The sequence below is a fragment of the Schistocerca gregaria genome, chromosome 1, assembly GCF_023897955.1.
Source record: "Schistocerca gregaria isolate iqSchGreg1 chromosome 1, iqSchGreg1.2, whole genome shotgun sequence".
NCBI lineage: Eukaryota > Metazoa > Arthropoda > Insecta > Orthoptera > Acrididae > Schistocerca > Schistocerca gregaria.
Genome location: NC_064920.1, coordinates 827836786 through 827860601, shown reverse-complemented (window position 1 = coordinate 827860601; position 23816 = coordinate 827836786). Strand labels below are relative to the sequence as shown.

General features: G+C 42.8%; 1 protein-coding gene across 1 annotated transcript; it reads right to left on the bottom strand.

Annotated features, from left to right (window-relative positions):
- Positions 1-2517: 2517 nt before the first annotated feature.
- Positions 2518-22294, bottom strand: LOC126271898 (proton-coupled folate transporter-like). Its single transcript, XM_049974284.1, has 11 exons — positions 22268-22294; positions 15625-15744; positions 13783-14061; positions 13431-13605; positions 11379-11565; positions 11130-11277; positions 10050-10151; positions 9362-9499; positions 9012-9095; positions 6814-6970; positions 2518-3187 (listed from the first exon to the last, which is right to left on the bottom strand). Exons 2-11 carry the CDS (start codon positions 15722-15724, stop codon positions 3106-3108), a joined length of 1452 nt encoding a protein of 483 aa, XP_049830241.1. The 5' UTR covers positions 15725-15744; positions 22268-22294; the 3' UTR covers positions 2518-3105.
- Positions 22295-23816: the final 1522 nt, after the last annotated feature.

Here is a 23816-nt window from a genome sequence, read left to right as displayed (position 1 = left end):
TACTATCACAGATGGCTGCCTACTCGACGTTAACTGACTACAAGAGTTCGGGTCTGTTAGTTGTTACGAAGTCCGCGGCTCGTGGTCTTGCGGTAGCGATCTCGCTTCCGCGCACGGAGTCCCAGGTTTGATTCCTGGCGGGGTTAGGGATTTTGTGTGCCTCGAGATGACTGGATGTTGTGTGTCTTTCATCATTTCATTCTCATTCATTCGCAAGTCGCCGTAGTGGCGTTAAAGAACTTGCTGAGCGTCGGCCGAACCGCCCCGCGTAAGCTATCCCGGCCGCCAATGCCATACGCTCATAATAATAAAAGTTGTTACGATGGCTGAGACATTGCCTTATCTGCTCCAAGTAATTCTCAGACAAGACATTCAAAATGATTATTATACTGGAATTCGGTTCTGCGGCACCAGTTTTAACTGCGTGATTCTCCCACTTTATACAGGGTGTTACAAAAAGGTACGGCCAAACATTCAGGAACCATTCCGCACACATAAAGAAAGAAAATATGTTATGTGGACATGTGTCCGGAAACGCTTACTTTCCATGTTAGAGCTCATTTTATTACTTCTCTTCAAATCACATTACTCATGGAATGGAAACACACAGCAACAGAACGTACCAGCGTGGCTTCAAACACTTTGTTACACAAAATGTTCAAAATGTCCTCTGTTAGCGAGGATACATGAATCCACCCTCTGTCGCATGGAATCCCTAATGCGCTGATGCAGCCCTGGAGAATGGCGTATTGTATCACAGCCATTCACAATACGAGCACGAAGAGTATCTACATTTAGTACCGGGGTTGCGTAGACAAGAGCTTTCAAATGCCCTCATAAATGAAAGTCAACAGGGTTGAGGTCAGGAGAGCGTGAAGGCCATCGAATTGTTCCGCCTCTACCAATCCATCGGTCACCGAATCTGTTGTTGAGAAGCGTACGAACACTTCGACTGAAATGTGCAGGGGCTCCATTGTGCATGAACCACATGTTGTGTCGTACTTGTAAAGACACATGTTCTAGCAGCACAGGTAGAGTATCCCGTATGAAATCATGATAACGTGCTCCATTGAGCGTAGGTGGAAGAACATGGGGCCCAATCACAACATCACCAACAATGCCTGTACTGTAGAGCAATGAGTCGCATGTCAACACAAGCACCGAAGTCAACATTACCTTCCTTCAATTGGGCCAACTGGCGGTGAATCGAGGAAGTACAGTACATACTGACGAAACTAAAATGAGCTCTAGCATAGAAATTAAGCGTTTCCGGACACATGTCCACATAACATCTTTTCTTTATTTGTGTGTGAGGAACGTTTCCTGAAAGTTTGGCCGCACCTTTTTGTAACACCCTGTATAATCTGGAGGTATTTCAGTCTCGTCACTCACTCCAGTTGTGTCTGATGCACAGACCTGCTGTACAGAAAACAGTATATTGGTTGTTTAACAAAAAGTAACACAGCAAAGCAACTTGCGACGATAATGGTATAAAAATCCTAATACTCAATTTGGACGAGCACATGCTGTCCCATTTCTTAACATGCGGAAACACCGCTTCAGAACGCAATGTACGCGCCTCTTTCAAATGTCTGAGAATTTTGTGAAACTCCTTCAAGTATGTAAGAGGCAGTGATGTGAGTCTGGAAATTTTACGTTTCTTATCTGATTATTAAGTGCACTAATCACTGTAGTTTTTGTAACACCCTGTAAATGTCGATACGTAGTCTCTCTCTCCCCCCCCCCCCCCCACCCTCGCCCCCCAAATCACCACCATTACAACAGCATGATCAGGTTAACTTATTCATGGTATTCTGTAGGTGAACTCTGAAACGCGTTGGTAATACTACAGTCACTGACGCAGGTGGTCTACAAAACCAGCGTATTGGCGTGTGTGACATACCTTAATGCTTACCTTTGTCCAGACTATCTCACATTGTGAACCTTGCAATAAGCTCTCAATTAAAGAGTTCTTTAGGGCAAATAGGCTACAATCACTGGCTCATAGGCTATCTCGCGTTGTATATTCCTTTGTGGGTTTAATATTTCGCTGCTGTTCATTTTCGGTTTCTTCTAGTTCCTAATACTAAGTGAGTGTTACGAGTGTTGCGTTTTGTTAAGCAAGACTAATACTATAATGTTACCACGGTTACTAATCACATCGACATTGTTTTCTGATGTGCAGGACAGAGAGTTCTCGTCCGACAGTAATGCTGCTGATCTATCTTCGCTTGTGAAGTATTTTGAGACATCGTAGAAACCTCGAAAGAGTGCCACATGATTTGTAAGTCAGTACACTCAGGTTAAGGAGTAATCATTTCTACATAGCATTACAAATTACGAATTTTTGTACTGTTTGTGACATAAATGAGAAGAACGCGTGCTGATGTTGTAGACTCACAGAGTAGTGCAGATCTGGATTGTGATGTAAGATTTAGAATGGGGGAACAAATTTATTGAATTATAAGTTTTAAAAACAGAGATTATCTGTTAATGCAAGTACTGATTTCTAACTTCTTTCTTATGTATGAAATGGTGTTTAATGGAAAGAAAATAGTAAAACCTTTGCAATATTTTATAAAAACTTTATCAAATGATGTAATTATACATATGTCCCATGTATTTCATACATACTCTACACATATGTACAATCGTAAATCTCTTAAAAAACTGGAGTTGTAACTACCGATTTATATAATAAATAACTAGGCAGTCTTAAAATGAGTTTGAAGATTTAAGTGAAATATATTTGTACTGCATAATAATTGTATCAAAACAAATAGATATGCGTACGATTATGATTATATGTACAAGAAATTATAGTTATAAATACAGACATCCATGAACTGAAACGTTCAGTGGATACATGAGTGTTAGGCTGTGAGGCAACACAACGAAAGAGAGGTTATGGCTCTGCCACGTCGCACTCGGGCAGCCAGCGAGTAAGCCGGCCCAGCAGCGTCACTGCACAGCAGGCACGGCCGTCCCAGCTGTGGTCTCCTAGCAACCGAGACAGCCTGCTGTGAGCGCCCCGGACAGGAAGAGGGCGCGAGATTCAGGAGGAGGCCGCAGGCAGAGAGGCGGGCCGGCAGTAGTTCGCGCTCCTCACGCGGGCAGCGGCGTCGCCTCCTCTTCCCGCCGCTGCTGCCCCTCCTTCTTCGCTCCGCGGTTCAGGTAAACCGCAAACCTGCAGTAAAAAGTAGGCGGTAAAGTCTCATATCCACTGCATCCATACAGCTGTATTAATCTGTTTATGTACAACGCCAGACACAAATATGCAACACCTTCAAGAACTCTATTCACAGGCACCAGGCCATAATACGAGCATGCGTACTGACAGAGTTATAATATTACTGACACATCTGTCGCGGTCATCGACGATCGTATAGAACTCAGGAGGGCTGTTCGTGCACCCTATGTTTCGAGCCTGCAGGCAAGAACTGTGCTTTATTTTTATTTCTTTATTTATTGTTCCGTGGGACGAAATGAAGGGCAAGTCTCTATGGTCATGGAATGAGTCAATACATGAAATTATAACACGATAGTAGAAACATATAAAATGAAATACAAGAAACGTATTCATGTGACAATTCGTAAGTTTAAATAAAGAAAATCAACAATGTAACACTGGAATTTGCTTAATTTTTCAGCTCTTCCAGGAGCTCCACGACAGAATAGAAGGAGTGAGCCATGAGGAAACTCTTCAGTTTAGACTTAAAAGCGTTTGGCCTACTGCTAAGATTTTTGAGTTCTTGTGGTAGCTTATTGAAAATGGATGCAGCAGAATAGTGCACTCTTTCTGTACAAGAGTCAAGGAAGTAAATTCCACATGCAGATTTGATTTCTGCCTAGTATTAACTGAGTGAAAGCTGCTAACTCTTGGGAATAAGCTAATATTGCTAAAAACAAACGACATTAAAGAAAGTATATACTGTGAGGGCAATGTCAGAATTCCCAGACTATTGATTGGGGGTCGACAAGAGGTTCTCGAACTTACACCACATATAGCTCGAACAGCCAGTTTTTGAGCCAAAAATACCCTTTTTGAATCAGAAGAAATGCCCCAAAAAATAATACCATATGACATAATCGTATGAAAGTATTCCAAGTAGACTACTTTTCATGTTGAACTCTCACTTATTTCAGATACCGTTCTAATGGTAAATAAAGTAGCATTTAATTTCTGAACAAGATCCTGAACATGGGCTTTCCACACAGATTACTATCTATTGGAACGCCTAGGAACTTGAACTGATCCGTCTCGCTTATAATAAGCGCATTATGTCTGATAAAAATATCAGTTCTTGTTGAATTGTGAGTTACAAACTGTAAAAACTGAGTCTTACTGTGATTTAGCATCTAATTACTTTCCACAAGCCACGAAATTATTTCATGAACTACATTATTTCATAAAGTTTCAATATTACACACAGCATCCTCCACTACCAAGCTGGTGTCATCAGCAAACAGAAGTATTTTTGAATCACGTGTAATACTAGAAGGCATATCATCATACAAGTAAGAAACAACAGTGGCCCCAGCACCGACCCTTGCGGAACGCTGCACCTAACAGTGCCACTCTCTGAGTTCTAGGGTAGAAATATGCCCGGCCAACGAGTACAGCTTCACCCATTCATAGTCTCATTGTTGGCCTACGGGAAGCTGAATGGACGTATGTATGGATTGCCGCCAATGTTAGGCACAATTTAACGCTGGTGTGTCGTTGTTTTCAATTGTGATCTTTGGAACATTCCCACACCTGTTGACCAGGCTCTCGACGTTCTTCAAGATCGACGCACTGTGCGAGCAGCTGTGGCCGACTGAACAACATCCAAGGATGAAATAAGTGCACTTGTTGCACCTGATGTGACACGAGAGACCAGTGGGAAACGACAGCTTGCAGTAGAATTAAGATCAAGTGTGCCTCTGCGCAGGCTACCACTGGCAGAACGACACCGCCGAGCGTAGCTGCTCCAGAGTCGTGAAAGAGCTGACTGGAATGGCGCTCTGTTGTCTTCACTGAAGGGTGTGGGCTCTGTGGGCGAGTATTGGATATACACGTGTATGACGTTGACCTGGTCACCTGAGTATTCAGGGGTGCATTGGTCCACGACACACAGGTTCCATCCCAGGATTCGTGGCGTGTGTGGGTCAGTTATAAGTGACAGTCACATTTCGTGTTTCTGCAGACTAAAGTAACCAGTGCTCGTTACATTTACAGCTTGCTGTTTCCTGGACAGTTAAGCGATGTGCTTCTTCAGCAGTAAAACGCACATCCACATACGGATGCTGTGACGGAACGTGGCCTTTCTAGTGTTCAACAACTGCCCTGACCAGCAAGATCACCAGATCTCTCACCAACTCAACAGGTAAAGGACACGATGAAATAGCAACACACACATTTTCCAGGAGCTGCAAGAATCGTTGCCGATTTGCAGCAAGAGATGCAAGATACATGGGACCCTCTATCGCAGGATGGCACTCGGCACCTTCAGAATATTTTGCATGTGAGAATACACGCCTGCTTTACCGGCAACTTGGACATATATTCGTCGTGTATCAATTACAGAATAAAGAGCATGTTATGCATAACTGTACCGTTACTCCGCGTTAGCAGTATCCCATCCCAGAGCAAAATCTACTAATTATTTAACTTTTACGAGGAGATGGGGCTACTTAATATAATTCGACTTTCGTACTCCTATCTGTCGGCAACATCTTGCCGATGTCTCATAGACTAGCTTTCTCTATTAGTACCTGACATGACAGATAAATGAATCTAAATTTTGCAAGTTGACTATTAGTTCAAGACTGTCCCTGACCTATTCATGAGACAAATTTATGTTTTGACTTTCTTCGAACTTCTCGTCTTGCTGTAGGTATCCGTCGTCTGAGCGGTGTTAGCTAAAAAGGCTTGCGCCAGGTGGCTGGGTTCCACACAGGCCGGGCTCCCAGACTGGCCGCTGTCATCATCATCATCTCTAGAAATAGAGTAAAGCACAAGAAGATAACGCGGAAGACAACCACGGCTACCTCACGCAGTACTGTCAGCTGTCAAACGTTGGCCGCAACCAAAAACAAATTACTACTGGCCAAAAAAGTTCCGTTGCAGACAAGACGATAAACCCTAACCTCCCTTTCATCTTCTCTGACTGACGCACCTTACCATCGTTCTTCTTCGCATACACTTTCTTGCTAAAAGGTTCCTCTTCGCTTTCTTGCGGAGCACTGAGGGTCGTCAACACTTTAAGACATACACACAGTTCCCGACATACTACCATCCCCTCTAACGACTTTCGCAATGAATGAAACAAGATTAGATTTACACAACAGTGAACAAGATTCTCCGCAAGCGAAGAACATAGCATCGTCTGCAATGATGAGACACCTAACTCTGTCAGTGGAATGACAATGCTAAGCGTGAATAGGCGGTTGTTTAAAAATATATACCTGTGGCTGTTCAACCAGCTTCAAAATTTAATTTTCACACACTGCATTTCAATGATTGTTTTAATCATCTTCCATAACGACGCTACAAGCAACATGGAGTCCACCAAGACTGTGCAAGAGCATTGCATTTCAGCTCAGTAGGACGTTTGTAAACATTTCTTTCAATCAAACCAGAAACTCTACAGAAGACCATTAAGTCCCCACAGACTTGGCGAATATAGATGGACTAGGGAGTTACGTCCTCTGAAACTGTCACCGTTTCACGGTGCGTTCCATGACGTGAATAGTACAGAAAGTACGACATGTTGTTATTCCTGTCACCTCATACCGTAGACTGGGATATATTGGTGTAAGAATACTCACAGCAGCACAGCGAGGTCGAGCGCCATGATCCCCGCGGACAAAAGGTGGAAGGCTCCAGGGAAGTAATCGATGGTCGCATTGAAGACGGCGTTGTAGATGGGAGGCCCCGCCAGAGGAGTCAGCGCCTCCAGGGTGACCGCCAGTGCAAACACCTGGCCTGTGGACACACGAAACAGACGGCGCGCTGCTCATCAGACTCTCCACGCTGCAACCACATATACACCTTGCACCTCAAACAAGTAACCATACGGAAATTGTTCCTCAATGTTGGTAGTACTGAAATCGGATACAGTCAGCGAATAGACTTAGATTCTAATCTTCTGTATTAACCTATTCAACACCGAAAGTGAGCTGGTGGTTATTCTCTAGCGTTAAAAAACTGAAATCTGCCATTTCTCAAGGTTCAGTACGTACAATGATAGTATTGTTACTGTTGTGTAGTGGTCTCAAACATTTTTGTAGAATTTTTGATTAAACGTTGAGTGAACCTTCATCGCTGCATCTTTCTATGATCCGTTCTGGCTATGGTGTATATCTGAAAAGACATTAATAGATAAGTAAACACCAATATCGAAATGAAGTTTTCCTGGCAATACTTGTCATGTTGCCGTGTAAAACTGTTAAAGCTTCCAACGTTTTGGTCACATTCAAGGTGTCCATATTAGATATGCGAGTACTAATAACACATGACGCCGTGGAACGCCTCGAAGGGTATTTTGCGTAGGTACCTCATTGTTCCATTACATTTCATATTAATATTCCAATACGTGCAATGTATGAACTGCACCCTACCAAGAATTATGTTACTTAGTGTTAGTACCCTGTCATTACGGTTATAAAAAATAAATAGAAGGTTGAAGCCATATTTTGACAGTTGTTTAGACTAATTGAAAAACTAAACAAGTGTAAATTTCTGTACAGACTATTCTTCATTCACTGGAACACAATCGTACTTTTAATTTAGTTTCTGGTGTTTTCTGTCTAGCACCTTCGTGACTCCAAGTAGATTCCTCTTCGTAAAATGCTAATTTCCGTTTTACATTTCCAGATTCTTTACGTTTTTCCCATTTATAGTTGCCCAAAATTTTCGATATATCAAATGCGAATCTGAGTCATTATAGATAACATTTTTTATGGCAACCTAATTCTCGGTAGAGAAATGTTCGTTATGTTACTTTTCGTCATCAGACTTTGATTTGATCGATCTCTCCATGATATCTTCTTCTGTGCCATTGTCTTCGTTTCAGAGGTGCACTTACATTTAATATCATCAGTTATTTGTTGTACATCTTGTGCTCTCAGTGCAATTATTATTTCTTTCTCCAAATAAGATACATGTCTGATACTAGAGGAGTCCTTGTCTTAAGATGTGTTACCTCTCCTCGCACTAAATTATGATCTGAGTCGATACCTACTCCTGGGTATGCGTTTTACTACAACATCTGATTTTGAAATCTGTGTCACATGATGATGTAGCACAGCTGGTATCTCTTTGCGTCTTCTAGGCTTTTGCAAGTACACCTCCTCCTCCTCCTGAGATTTTCGAATGGCGTATTCGCTATTATTCGCTGGAATTTACAGCACAATTCAAGGAATCCTTCTCCTGCCTTTTTCCTATTAAGGAGCTCCTAATCTCTCATAACTCAATTCTGTTCTCCTGTACTACATAGTTCCAATACTCTGTAGTTATTAGTAATTCTACTCATTATTACATACTAAGTTACGCGTTCAATGCTCTCATGTGTTCTCTTCATCTCGCCATATTCTGCTAGGAATGTTGGGATGTACATCTCAACTCTAGTCATTCGCATTCTTTCTGTTTCGATTTTGATGAGCATAGAGATATCGCTGAATTTTTCACTGTAACTTCTTCGTTGTCTTACATTCCTATAATGAAAAAATCCTAATCTTGATCCTGATATACTGTCTTCTATTGCTGTTCATACCACCCTATATTCGTCTGGCAACATATCATGACTTTGTTTTCATTACAACTCCCAACTAGGCCTAGTTTGTAGCATTACATTTGTCTGTTGAGACTTTGTAGCTTCCGTAACAGCCTTCATATGCTCCAGATTCGGATTCATAGAAAGTTATCATCTCTCTGGTTTTTCGCTCTTCTTGCCATGATGTTCTAGCGTTCAGTAGTACACTGTAATTCACTACTATAAAGGAGAGTGTTTCTGAACTGCACTCACCTATCTCCTCCTTGGTGACCAGCCTCGTCAGCATCGCCCTGGCCAGAACCCAGATCAAGGCTCCGAAGCAACCGATAGCTCCGCCTGCAAAAAAATCAGAACACATTTCATTCTCGGGAGACCTGTAGCACCATGACGAAGAATACAGCTACACGATGCTTCCTCTGAATATACTCTGTACAATAACAGTCGTACAAAGAAACATAAAAACATATAAAGCTTGCAACATAGAGGAGGAAGCTTCATGGCGTAAATATTGGATAAATGTAGACTAGGAGTCGGGAAATTGGTTGTTGTTAATGACAACAAGTCATAGCCAATAAAACGTCGTGGGATAGTTGACAACTTACCCAGAAACATAAACCAGGACTCTGGTGATACGGCATATATTATGGAGGCAGCGATCTTGCAGGAGAAGGTGATGAGGGCTATCCAGCCGTCGCCCAACTTGAGCCACCGCACGAACACCATCACGCCCACCAAGGTACCTGCAGACAGCAAGCGTGGTGTTAAAACAGTAACTCACTTGTTCATCGATATAGTGAACCAGTGTAAATGTATGTCCATGACTGCAGGGTATTCGTAATTGGAATCTAAGAACGCCGAATATTTATAATCTTATTGAAAGACAATCTGTTCTACAGCTATTAGCAACAAAACTGGAAATATGTTTCTAATTCACAAGACTTTTACTCAACGTATCTTAACACCATAAAATAATACGCATTAAGCAGAAAACAAAACCGGACACTATTACTAAGCAGAACCTGTGAACTGGATAGGACACGAAGAAATTCTCATGTAATTGCTGGATGCCCAGTTGCGGTTGCACATCGTATGGCTTTTAGCACAGTGAGAGAGAGAGAGAGAGAGAGAGAGAGAGAGAGAGAGAGAGAGAGAGAGAAAGCTATTTTCAGATCAATCTACGATTATGTCAATTGAAGTATTTTTAAAGTTAACTGTATTTTCACTTCTCATAAATGAATACCAAATACTTCAGGACGTAGTTGGAAGCAGAAGTAATGCGTAGTGCCTCACCTACAGCAGTGGTGCCATTGTTGAAGAATCCATACAGAAGGTTCTGGTCTATCGTCCAGTGGAATTTGGCGTTCACGAACTGGTAGTTGGCTATGCCTTCTCCTGAAAACATATAACACAGTATTGCGATTCGTATTTTATACGATGTTGCTTCCTACACGAGTTTCTAGGCTAGGGTCATTAAACATCTGTGTATAATTAATCTTTTCTTGTAATATTATTAAATGGCAATGTTAAATTGTTGTAAATAATTTGAATAGCTGTTTACCCTGCTAATAACATGAAAGCAAGTAACTGAAAAAGTTAGTGATTGTGTTCAGTCATCTGCCTCTATATTCTACACAAATTCATAGTTAAACGAAATAAACCACTCCTTGGAAACTGATGGATGGAAAGCAAGGGAAGAGACGCACAAGAAACTATCCGTCAAGAGATCAAGAGGTAACAGTAAGCATAGTTAAGGAAGTGCTACATCTTTCAGAAGGAGAGGGTCCAATTTCTTGATTCAAGACGATCTTAATGAATTTTATTACAAAGAACGCTACTTTCAGCATTTTTACAAACTGCGTGATGATCGCTGTCACGAAATACTGTATTGGTTCAAATGGCTCTGAGCACTACGCGACTTAACTTCTGTGGTCATCAATCAACTACAACTTAGAAGTAATTAAACCTAAGGACATCCATCACACACATCCATGCCCGAGCCAGGATTCGAACCTGCGACCGTAGCTGTCGCTCCGCTCCAGACTGTTGCGCCTAGAACCGCACGGCCACTACGGCCGGCAATACTATATTCTCTAAACGTTATTCCCTTGTGAAGAAGAACTTTAGCGTTGCGACATTGTAGACATCTATGTAAGGAGTGCGTGTTAAATAGCTTAACATTCCGAACAATTTTCAGCTATAAGGTAGACTTGGTGCGTAACTGTTGAATCGATCTTGAAATTATCTGGAAAAATTAACTGCAAAAGCATATGGACTATCTCTTCGATATTTATCACTAGCAGAACCAATATTACTGTAACAAAAAAGGGTTCGTAGGTTTCTTTCGATGTCGAATGCGACGACTGGCCGTACCTTGGGAGATGAGGACACCGGTGACGACCACGAAGATGACGATGAGGATGGCTGAGCGGCCGTGGTGGGGCCGCTTCATCAGGGACGTCTTGAGCGCGTCGCGCACCAGCTGGGGGCGGAAGATCCCCTTGCAGCAGCCGCAGCTCTCCTGAGCACACGAGACACGTTTACGTCAGTTTTCGTTAAACCTGTTGCAGATTCACATGACTTACTGTAGGAGCTCGGCTCATCTCGAGCCCAGGAACTCACGTCTTGAGGCGGCGTGTAGGGCGCAGTGGTCTCCGGCAGCAGGAAGATGGAGTAGAGCAGACACAGCAGCATGAGGCCGGCGGCCAGCGCGAACATGCCGTGGTAGTTGAGGCCCGAGTACAGCGGCGAGGACAGCCCAGACGCCACCATCTGGGCCGAGTACATCGAGGCGTCCAGGATGCCCAATCTGCAGGCAGCACATCCTCGATGTCACAAGAGATCCACTCAAAAGGCTCTACTAGCTCTGTGATGAAAATGCCGGTTTCCAGCCCATTACATTTAGATCACAATTCCGCCTGTGCCACTGCTATGGTTTGTATTCGCATGAGGTCGTACTTAAAACGGTTGCACGCCACTTCCGGTGTAAATATATTTTTATCAACACGAATAGTTTGCTGCACGCCATCTGGGTTTTCGAGGCGTGTTCGAGAAATAGTATGTGATATTACAACTGAAGCCGGATTCTCAAAGGTGCTTTTATACCATACCGGTGTCGTTACGTGCATTTGCTTACAATCAGCCTAAGATACTACATAGTACTCAGTTACATTGACGAGCAACTAACGCCGACTTTGACATTATTATGACAATACGACCATAGTGTCTCCAGGCGATTCATAGAGAATGTTTCGGTTTAATAATGGGAGATTAGTTCCATAGACTTAATAAAATATTACATACTGGACTTTCGATTAATAATTTCTAAATCAGTCTGCTTCCATCGACTTTACCAAACTAATAGACTACATGTAATTGTCATCCATTCATGTGAGAAGCGTCAAATATTGTAGCTTTATTTATGGTATAGTATTTATTTCACAAGTGTAAGTCAGCAACATTTTGTCTCTATGTGTGTAATATTATACCAGTTCGCTTGTATATTTTATTCGATTTGAGATTGCCATTAACGATGGGTGCTTAGGTAATTGATCATTTCTTTGACTGACACTGGATAACACCAAGTATTAATATTTACTGTAGCATTGTACGCCTGGGAGTTACTTTGAGTTGATCAGGATGCTGGCGGCAGGGTGCCGTGACTGTTTCGCCTTCCTGTGACAGCAGTGGTTGCCAGAAGGCTGGTTAGAAAAGTCGCCGTCGTGATCAACTGAGATGGGTGTTTGACTGCTCTAAAGGGAACAGTGCAAAGCGATTTTACAGCCCTGATGGCGACCTCCCCATGGCGAGGCTGATGAGTGAGACGCCAAACAAATTGGGGAAAACAGCCAGTTGCTGGAAGATGGCTGTGAAGAGCGATAGCATCTTCCAAGAAAGGGACACATGCTTTTAGTGCAAGGCAATGCGCAGAGGTCACAAACGGCGGATGCGAGTTGACCCATCGCAGATCTTCTCACGAAAGGCAGTGAGTTACGTTTCCTCCCATAAAGCAGAGAAGTGATTTTGACTCAATCGTAGGAGGAGTTTTAGATTGCTCTGAAACAGTGTTCTCTGTGTAGTATGAACTGCAGGCCATTGACTGGCAGCTTTATGACCCGTGTAGTGGGAGGCATTGCTTTTGTAACGGACGCGGGGATTCATTGCAGGAAGCACACAGGCAGACGCCGTAAGCCTCGGAGTTAAAAGGGGAACTCTCCTGTTGATGTCAATAGAGGACACGTCACGCCGGTAGCGACTTACAGACATCGCTGAAAACTGCGTGAGGAGAGAGTTTCACTGTAAGAATTTTCGAAGCGCCGATTTAGCGATTAGGAATGAATCAAATCGTTTTTCTGTAAACATTCTTTGCTTCTCTGTAAAGTGCTTACTTACGAACTAATACCTGAGTTTAGTTTCTATTACTGGCTTACGAGCAAAGAGAAATCTCGAAGATATCTATTCAACATTTTCGGCCTCCTAATTAAGCTAGAGTAGAATATCATCATGTCTAGATACCGCAACTAATGTATTCCTCCAAGTATAGGTTGTCAATGGTCTTTTTCAGTACGGTAACACTGACATAGACGAAAAAATTAATTCGATCTCAAGTTGCACACACTCCATTAATAGCCTCATCTAAATGAGTGTAATATGTAATAAACAATGAGTACCTACCTGAGCTCCTTCTGCCCCACAGGGCTGATGTCAGCAATGTAGACATTGGCAACAGCCATGAGGTTCATCATGCCGCCACTGAAGGTGGCCACTATGGACGGCATCAACAACCACTCTGCCGCTAGGTCTGGAATTGCAGACAGTCCAGAGAACAAGCCATAGCTGATGGCGTTCCCTGAAAGAAAGGGGACGAATTTTAGAATCGATCGCTATCATTAGAATGACGTTGCTCGGGGTTAGGTTATTCATGATAGCTGTCAATGTATTAGTGACTGCAGTGGGCGTAAACTGTGAAGTAATGCCAGTTTGGAAAACATGTTTGAATAGTGAGAGACAACTGCTCTGGACATACCGGCAAAGGACCAGATGAAGATGGGACGCCGTCCAAACTTGTCGCTCCAGCTGCCGATGAAGAGTGACACAGCGGCTGGCACGACTGCCTCGATGATGCCTTTCCAGGTGGTCAGCGTGCTGGAGTACGCGCGGTGCTCGTTGGTGCACACGTCGGGGTCGCTGGAACCGCACACGCGATCCAGGAAGAGCCCGCTGACCACCGAGTGTGTCGTCATGTAGGAGAACATGAAGAGCACCACCAGCGGCTCCACCGTCGGGCGGATGCGCCACCACTTCACTGCAACACGACGCACATGCCTTAACTGCTGAGGATATAACAGTGATCCCGAGACAAGGAATTAAAGAGACTTGTGGCTTCGTCACCACTGAGAAAGGCAGAGACCCAATTATCATCGTCAAAAGTGATGCCGAGTGGTTTGGGGACTGCCACGGTGAGGGTAAACCGTCACAGAGTGTTAGGGCACACAGCCAAGCCGGAACTAAGTCTGCACCGCACACAGTCACACATGCAGATTGTCTGGAATTTTAATTTGACCTAGAGCACAAATTCTCCTGACATGGCATTCAGCAACGTCTTCCTGTTACCTCGGAAGAAGAAAGCATTGCTGGCGAAGAGGTGGTTTTTAAGGTGTAACGGTTCCTGACGGCCAAAATACAGGCTTCCCCAACCAAAGCCTCCACAAAGTCAATCATATTTGCGTATATATCTATATTGGCTGTGACAATGCACTTATTATGATATTCATAGTAACTTACTGGGATTCCTATTTTCTTACCGATTATTAATTTTACGCCTGCGTTACCTTCATTTGATTTTCTATTTAGAACCCTGTACTCACTAAACTAGAAGTTCTGTTTTTCCTGCAACCGGACTATGCTAATTTCCATTGTATCTAGCTTCATCCTACCAATTTCCCTTTTTAAATTTTATAACCAGTCTCCCCTATTAATGGTTATAAGATTCCACTCTCCGACACGTAGAATAGCGCTTTTGTTTTTCTTTATGACGGCATCCTCCTGAGTACTACCTACTCGGAGATCTGAATGGGGACTGTTTTATCTTCGAAATATTTTACCCAAGTGGATACAGTCTTCATTTAATCATACATTAGAGATGCATGGCTCAGGGAAATATAATGACTGTAGTTTGCTCCCGCTAACAGCCGTTCGCAGTACCGGCACTGCAAGGCTGTATTGGCTTATGTTACAATTCCAGATCAGTCAAGAATCCATACTGTTGCCCCTGAAAGTAGTGAAAAGTTCTGCAAGTTTCACAATTGATTCACTTTTTGATTGATGTGCTTTTCAGTGCAGACTATACTACATTGTTCTGCGAAGTGCAGTTAGGAGGGAGTTTGATCAACATTTTACCACGTGTGAACTTAAAAGTCTCCTGTTTTCGTTTGTGATTTGCAGTATAGTGCAACCTGAGCACCGAGAGAATTACATTAAATCTGGATGAATGATTTCACTGCTTTTCATATCACAAGAAGAGGCAATTAAACTGGTAGGTAGCAGTCTGTGTGACCCGTTAGTAGACTTAAATCATGAGCTGCCAGGAACTAGTGTCCCTGTTGTTTCGCAGACGTGTACCTACTGTCCAGGATGGCAGGGAGCTGTGGTAGTCGAGAGGAGGTCTATTCTCGTATACTGAACTTTGACATTGGGCTCGGCAGAAATCAACACTGCATTCCTGCTGTGAAGGACCCCGAAAGAGTCCCGCCAACGTCTGTTTGTGAGTGACTGTTACATCTGGAGCTACGAGAGGCGACACCTGTGTCCCTCCCCTCCCACAGAGGAGTGAACGCAGCCCGCGTGACACGCCTAGACACACACTCACCTGCGGGTGGTGGAGAGACTTCTGCAGGCTCATCCTCCACGCTTCTCTTCTCATCAGACATCGCTTCTTGCGGAGCTGCGACGTCAGCCGTAGACTTCATTGTGGTTGTTATCAAGCACTCTGAAAAGCAATAAGAAAAATATTAATGCAACATGACTTTTAACGAAGTGATTTCTGGCTCTGTGCCAATCACCATTATGGGATAAAGATCCGTGATAATACATGTGTGAATAAACTATGGGTAGGGTAATTGTATTTCGGCCTATATGAACACACATAATCACTTCGTGAACTGCAATAAAAATTAAACATCACTTTCTTCTTAGTAACAGAAGAAAATCTTCAGTGGTTTTGGAAAATGTTCTCTACAGGAATGGAAAGTTAAAAAAGGGTAAGGTGCGTTCAACGCAGGGAAAAAGTCTGATTGAATCATTCAGCGTTTCAATTGGCAATGTTAACGGTACGTTATCATGATAATTTTCGTCATTAATTGTCCCACTATAATCTCGGCAGCGTTCCTAATTGGCAGAATTTTTCTGGCGGAGAAATGAGAGTGACGCTGCTATTACGATTATTATTATTATTGTTATTATTATCCTACTATTGTTATAATACTCGAAATATTTTCTCTAAAAACGAACTGAATATCGTTGTATCAGTCAAACAGATTAACGAAGGTTTATCAGTTTCTGTGGAGATATCTAAATCTTCCTTTTCTACGAGTATATCTCTCGGCTTCAGTGCCAAACTCAGTTTCAACAAGAAAAAAATTCTACGTTTTAGACAGCATTATTGAGTAATATAATAAACCACCGTTTGGCCCACTACAGCAACTTACATTAGTCAGTGTATGATTCATGTAAAGTTTACATTATCATCCTGCAACATGACACAGTCTAATGTCTAAGCCTCGTTGATTCTGTTTATTTCAGTATAATACGTGTTGTTAACTGGCGATATAAGGATATAATCGAATTTCAGTTTTTCTTTAAAGTTTTCACAGTATAATGGTGTTATACATTTTACCTTGTTACTAATAGACTGAATATCTTCTTCAAAAGATTCAGTCGGAATATTTGTTGTATTCCGTCCAAAAAAGAGTGAATTTACTGAGATAAGAGTTTTGCAGTACGTGGTACACTACAAAAAAAGTAATAGTGATGTATCGAAGGAACTTAACATTTCCAGAATGAGTAATAAGACACAGATCAATGAAGTAAAATGGGAAGAACATTTAAGCGAGAGAAGGGAAATGGAATTCGAAAGATCTTGCTTCACTACAAAACAAAACGACGATGGAACGTACCAAGGCCCTTCCACAGAAGGCAGGGAAATTTCACGTAAACAATGAATCATAACCACAGACGCAAGCATTGAAGGCATGGTGATTCTTTCATATTCATATTTTATATGTGTTCACCAGTAAGGTTAGATTTTACGGAACAATTTACGATATATCGGTATCTCAAAATCCGCAATTTTTTATGCTTTCAAAGCGATTCAGTATATTAGATGAAATGCTGGCTCAAATGGCTCTGTGCACTATGGGACTTAATATCTGTGGTCATCAGTCCCCTAGAACTTAGAACTACTTACACCTAACTAACTTAAGGACATCACACACATCCATGCCCGAGGCAGGATTCGAACCTGCGACCGTAGCGGTCACGCGGTTCCAGACTGAAGAGCCTAGAACCAAACGGCCACACCGTCCGGCGACGAAATGCTAATCACAGATACGACGATAAAGTGTACATATGAAAATTCGTTCTACTTCGAGTGTTGCTAATATATTTCATGACTCGGCAACTCTGTGACATGACAGGGTAGATAGAGACTTACGAAACGAGAGTCATCAACGGCCTCTGAAGTGTTTTCAGAATCTGATTGGCAAAATGAAGAGATTACATTATTGACGCCTCCTCGTGATGATTTGGAATGAAATGTTAGTTTAAACCTTCCGTTTGGTAAATGACGCCTTCGTTTATGAAAACATCAGAAATTATTCTGAAATAAAGTCAATAATGTTATGGTATTTGACATAGCAAGCCAGCCAAGCTCAATCGGTAGACGTAATGTTGGCATAGTGGAAGAAATTAACTGACTTGACGCTCCAAGGCGTGGCAGGCAGCGAAAGGCGTCCCTGGAGGCTGATCAGAAAGCCTCCCCGGTGCGTCTGACAAACCGGTTTCAGGCACTGTCTCTGGCTGAGCCAGATGCAGCCGCCTGCCCTGTTTCAGAGGATCATTCTCAGCCTTCAAGGTCCGGGCAATCGCAGAGGGTGGGCTTACTGGTAGTTGGGAGCTCCAATGTTAGGCGCGTAATGGGGCCCCTTAGGGATACGGCGGCTAAGGAGGGGAAGAAATCCAGTGTGCACTCCGTGTGCATTCCGGGAGGAGTCATTCCTGATGTGGAAAGGGTCCTTCCGGATGACATGAAGAGCACAGGGTGCAGCCAGCTGCAGGTGGTGGCACATGTCGGCACTAATGACGTGTGTCGCTTTGGATCTGAGGAAATTCTCTCTGGATTCCAGCGGCTATCTGATTTGGTGAAGGCTGCCGGTTTTGCTTACGAGATGAAGGCAGAGCTCACCATCTGCAGCATCGTTGACAGAACCGACTGCGGACCTTTGGTGCAGAGCCGGGTGGAGGGTCTGAATCAGAGGCTCAGTCGGTTTTGCGACCGTATTGGCTGCAGATTCCTAGACTTGCGCCATAGGGTGGTGGGGTTTCGGGTTCCGCTGAATAGGTCAGGAGTTCACTACACTCAGCTGGCGGCTACACGGGTAGCGGAGGCTGTGTGGCGTGGACTGGGCGGTTTTTTAGGTTAGAAGGCCTCGGGAAAGTGCGGGATGGGCTGCAATGTCAAAGGGTGCTTGGCAATTACAGGACGTGCTTGGATCAAGGAACAGTCGGAATTTTAGTTGTAAATTGTTGTAGTTGCGCTGGAAAAGTCCCTGAGCTTCAAGCGCTAATAGAAAGCACAGAAGCTGATATCGTTCTAGGTACAGAAAGCTGGCTAAAGCCTGAAATAAGTTCTGCAGAAATTTTTACGAAGTCTCAGACGGTGTTCAGGAAAGATAGATTAGGCAGAATTGGTGGTGGAGTGTTTGTGTCTGTCAGTAGTGGTTTATCTTGTAGTGAAGTCGAAGTAGATACTCCGTGCGAATTGGTGTGGGTGGAGGTTATACTTAACAGCCGAATTTAGTTAATAATTGGCTCCTTCTACCGACCCCCAGACTCCGATGATACAGTTGCGGAAAAATTCAGAGAAAGTTTGATTCTCGTAACAAATAAATACCCCACTCATACGGTTATAGTTGGTGGGGACTTCAACCTACCTTCGGTATGTTGGCAAAAATACTTGTTCAAAACCGGTGGTAGGCAGAAAACGTCTTCCGAGATTGTCCTAAATGCATTCTCCGAAAATTATTTCGAGCAGTTAGTCCACGAACCCACGCGAATTGTAAATGGTTGCGAAAACACACTTGACCTCTTAGCCACAAACAATCCAGAGCTGATAGAGAGCATCATGACTGATACAGGGATTAGTGATCACAAGGTCATTGTAGCTAGGCTCAATACCATTTCTTCCAAATCCATAAGAAACAAACGCAAAATAATTTTATTTAAAAAAGCAGATAAAGTGCCACTAGAAGCCTTCCTAAAAGACAATTTGAATTCCCTCCGAACTGACTATGCGAATGTAGACGAGATGTGGCTCAAAGTCAAAGATATAGTAGCAACAGCAATTGAGATATTCATACCTCATAAATTGGTAAGAGATGGAACGGATCCCCCGTGGTACACAAAAAAGGTCCGAACGCTGTTGCAGAGGCAACGGAAAAAGCATGCGAAGTTCAGAAGACCGCGAAATCCCGAAGATGGGCTAAAATTTACAGACGCGCGAAATTTGGCACGTACTTCGATGCGAGATGCCTTTAATAGGTTCCACAACGAAACATTGTCTCGAAATTTGGTAGAAAATCCGAAGAAATTCTGGTCGTATGTAAAGTACACAAGCGGCAAGACGCAGTCAATACCTTCGCTGCGCAGTGCCGATGGTACTCTTATCGACGACTGTGCCGCTAAAGCGCAGTTATTGAACGCAGTTTTCCGAAATTCCTTCACCAGGGAAGACGAATGGAATATTCCAGAATTTGAAACACGAACATCTGCTAGCATGACTTTCTTAGAAGAAGATACCTTAGGGGTTGCGAAGCAACTCAAATCGCTTGATACGGGCAAGTCTTCAGGTCCAGATTGTATACCGATTAGGTTCCTTTCAGATTACGCTGATACTATAGCTCCCTACTTAGCACTCATATACAACCGCTCGCTCACCGATAGATCTGTACCTACAGATTGGAAAATTGTGCAGGTCGCACCAGTGTTCAAGAAGGGTAGTAGGAGTAATCCATTTAACTACAGACCTATATCATTGACGTCGGTTTGCAGTAGGGTTTTGGAGCATATACTGTATTCAAACATTATGAATCACCTCGAAGGGAACGATGTATTGACACGTAATCAGCATGGCTTCAGAAAACATCGCTCTTGTGCAACACAGCTAGCTCTTTATTCGCACGAAGTAATTGCCGCTATCGACAGGGGATCTCAAGTTGATTCCGTATTTCTAGATTTCCGGAAAGCTTTTGACACCGTTCCTCACAAGCGACTTCTAATCAAGCTGCGGACCTATGGGGTATCGTCTCAGCTGTGCGACTGGATTCGTGATTTCTTGTCAGGAAGGTCGCAGTTCGTAGTAATAGACGGCAAATCATCGAGTAAAACTGAAGTGATATCAGGTGTTCCCCAGGGAAGCGTCCTGGGACCTCTGCTGTTCCTGATCTATATAAATGACCTGGTTGACAATCTGAGCAGTTCCCTTAGATTGTTCGCAGATGATGCTGTAATTTACCGTCTAGTAAGGTCATCCGAAGACCAGTATCAGCTGCAAAGCGAATTAGAAAAGATTGCTGTATGGTGTGTCAGGTGGCAGTTGACGCTAAATAACGAAAAGTGTGAGATGATCCACATGAGTTCCAAAAGAAATCCGTTGGAATTCGATTACTCGATAAATAGTACAATTCTCAAGGCTGTCAATTCAACTAAGTACCTGGGTGTTAAAATTACGAACAACTTCAGTTGGAAGGACCATATAGATAATATTGTGGGGAAGGCGAGCCAAAGGTTGCGTTTCATTAGCAGGACACTTAGAAGATGCAACAAGTCCACTAAAGAGACAGCTTACACTACACTCGTTCGTCCTCTGTTAGAATATTGCTGCGCGGTGTGGGATCCTTACCAGGTGGGATTGACGGAGGACATCGAAAGGGTGCAAAAAAGGGCAGCTCGTTTTGTATTATCGCGTTATAGGGGAGAGAGTGTGGCAGATATGATACACGAGTTGGGATGGAAGTCATTACAGCATAGACGTTTTTCGTCGCGGCGAGACCTTTTTACGAAATTTCAGTCACCAACTTTCTCTTCCGAATGCGAAAATATTTTGTTGAGCCCAACCTACATAGGTAGGAATGATCATCAAACTAAAATAAGAGAAATCAGAGCTCGAACAGAAAGGTTTAGGTGTTCGTTTTTCCCGCTCGCTGTTCGGGAGTGGAATAGTAGAGAGATAGTATTATTGTGGTTCGATGAATCCTCTGCCAAGCACTTAAATGTGAATTACAGAGTAGTCATGTAGATGTAGATGTAGATGAAAACAGAAATGGCTTATTACAGAAAATTTCTATTTTACCTGAGAACGTAAGTTATAACTCTGGTGAAATATGAAATGATGACTGGTTCTACAAGACACAATTTCTTTGTTCATAACCTGAGAGTTGACAACTATTTGAGTACTGGAATGACACTGAGCACGAATGGTAACTGATTGATTATGTTCAATCATTTGAGATTGAAACAGGTGTCCAGCTTTCCGTTCATAGGTATTGCCTGCAAAGGATTCAGCAATGTTGCAAGTATGAGGGAGATATCTACGAAGCAAGTTCAGTAGACGTTATTGATTCGTGAGAAAAAGAGTTGAGTAGATTTTCCTAATGTTGTTTAGTTATATGTGAATAGTGCAGATGCAAAAATTTGAAATGACAGGCAAGAGAGAGAATGAAATACAAGTGAAATTTCAGAAACCAATCTCTCTCAAAAGTGTGTTTTTAATGCTTTATTTTACGCGCTAAACCTATTCTGTGGCCTCTGTTCTGATGTTTATCTATTGATGCTGGAAGAAAAACACTCACAATCAATTCCATATTAAATTATCTTGAATAGGGACTGAGAATGGCTGCTGAGTGACGGGAGTATTTTACCTAGCTTGTTGGTAATACACGATGTTCTTCGCAATTAGCTGTTTTCTTCAATGAACATCCGAGTGGAGTAAATGAGATATTTTACAGTGAGACACTGGATGTCAGAAGACACATCCGACAATCCGTCTGTTTTTAGATTGACTAAACATCCATATTACGTACAATATACCCATAAAAAGAGCAAAGATATATCTGACGAGGCTTAGGATGGGTACGTAGTCGATTTAATTTACGACAGATTAACTGCAACACTTAAATTACACTACACTGCAGTACCGCTCGTCATTACAGACGGAGGCACACAGCAGAATATCTCACCTGTGTCGTGGCTGGTAGTACCCTGCAAGACTTGCTCTCTTCGGCTGCAGATGTGCTTTAAATACAGCGATAACCAGATATGGCGGCGATAGTGGACCCCGATAGCAGCGATCCCCGAGATAAGTTTTCACGTGACGGAGTACATCCTGTCAGTAAGTATTTAATCACTATATCGTTTCCTGCCTTTTTGGAATCGGTTTTAAAAATATCTCCGCAAAACATATTTGTGGTGACCTGAAACAATCGAGTTAGATTTCTACGACACACGTCATGGCATTGAGCTGCATCTCAGGTGATCTGGCTTTTGCTACTTGTGAGAAATCAGGGGATGGCTCGAAAGGCCTTTATGTCCAGTGCAGTAAGCGACACTTGCTCCTTCCATAATACTGTCGGGTGGTAACTTACGTGCGAAGATTGGTGTGATGCAGCTCGCCACACTAGTTTATTTCGTGCTTATCGCTTCATCTCTACATAACTCTTGCAAACTACATCCACTTCGACCTGCTTTCCGTATCCAAGATTTGGTCTCTCTCTACCCTCAGCATGTCACATTGCTGCCGATTTCCACTTTCAGACACGCTCAGCCATAAGCTCGTTCGTCCTCAATACGACTATAGCTCTTCAGTAATTATCTGATCCTCCCTTCTAACCTTCATCTTTCTTCTGTATCACAACATTTCAGAACCTTATCTCGCTTTTCGTCTGTGCTTTATATGTTCCACATTACAAGTCAGACAAATACTCTCACAGAAGATTTCCCAGGACAGAAATTCATGTTGCATGTTAAAATATATCTCATTTCCACTTAAACGTTCCTAGCTGGTAGGCCGTGGTCGATGTATAAAACTCTCTCCTGACGTTTCGTCTCCGACTGCGGGAGATATCCTCCGACGTAAAGCGGCGAAATGCTGCACCTCCGAGGACGTCGCCCGCAGTCAGAGACGAAACGTCAGGGGAGAGTTTTATACATCGACCACGGCCATGAGCCCGGAAGTTTTAAGTGAAGACAGTACCAGCCGTGAAAGCTTACATTGTATGATCATATATCTCTTTTTAAGTAATTTTTTCTTTCTGTTGCCAAACGTTATTCTTTCTATAGCTAATCTGCATTTTATATCCTCTTAACTTCCGCCGTCATCTGTTTTTTTGCTCCACCAATAGCGAAATACGTTGACTGCTTTCAGTGTTTCTGTTCCTACTTTAATTCCCTCAGAATCGTCTAAGTTAATCGACTACATTATGTTACCCGTGAGTTACCATTGTTGATTTTTAACCTCTTTTAAGAGACTGTCCTTACAGTGCGACTGAACTTCCAAATCTTTTACTCTCTCTGACATAGTTACAATGTCATCGATAAACCTCGAAGTTTTATTTCTTTCACTTGTATTTCAATTCCATCTGCAACTCTCTAACTTATTATCTTTACTCTTTTCGCATTCCTCATATTAAGTAACATTGGGAGAGCCTACAGACCTATCTCACTACCTTCAAACTGCTCCTTGCTTCTGAGATCCCTCAACTCTAAGATATGAAGACTGGTTTACTTCAA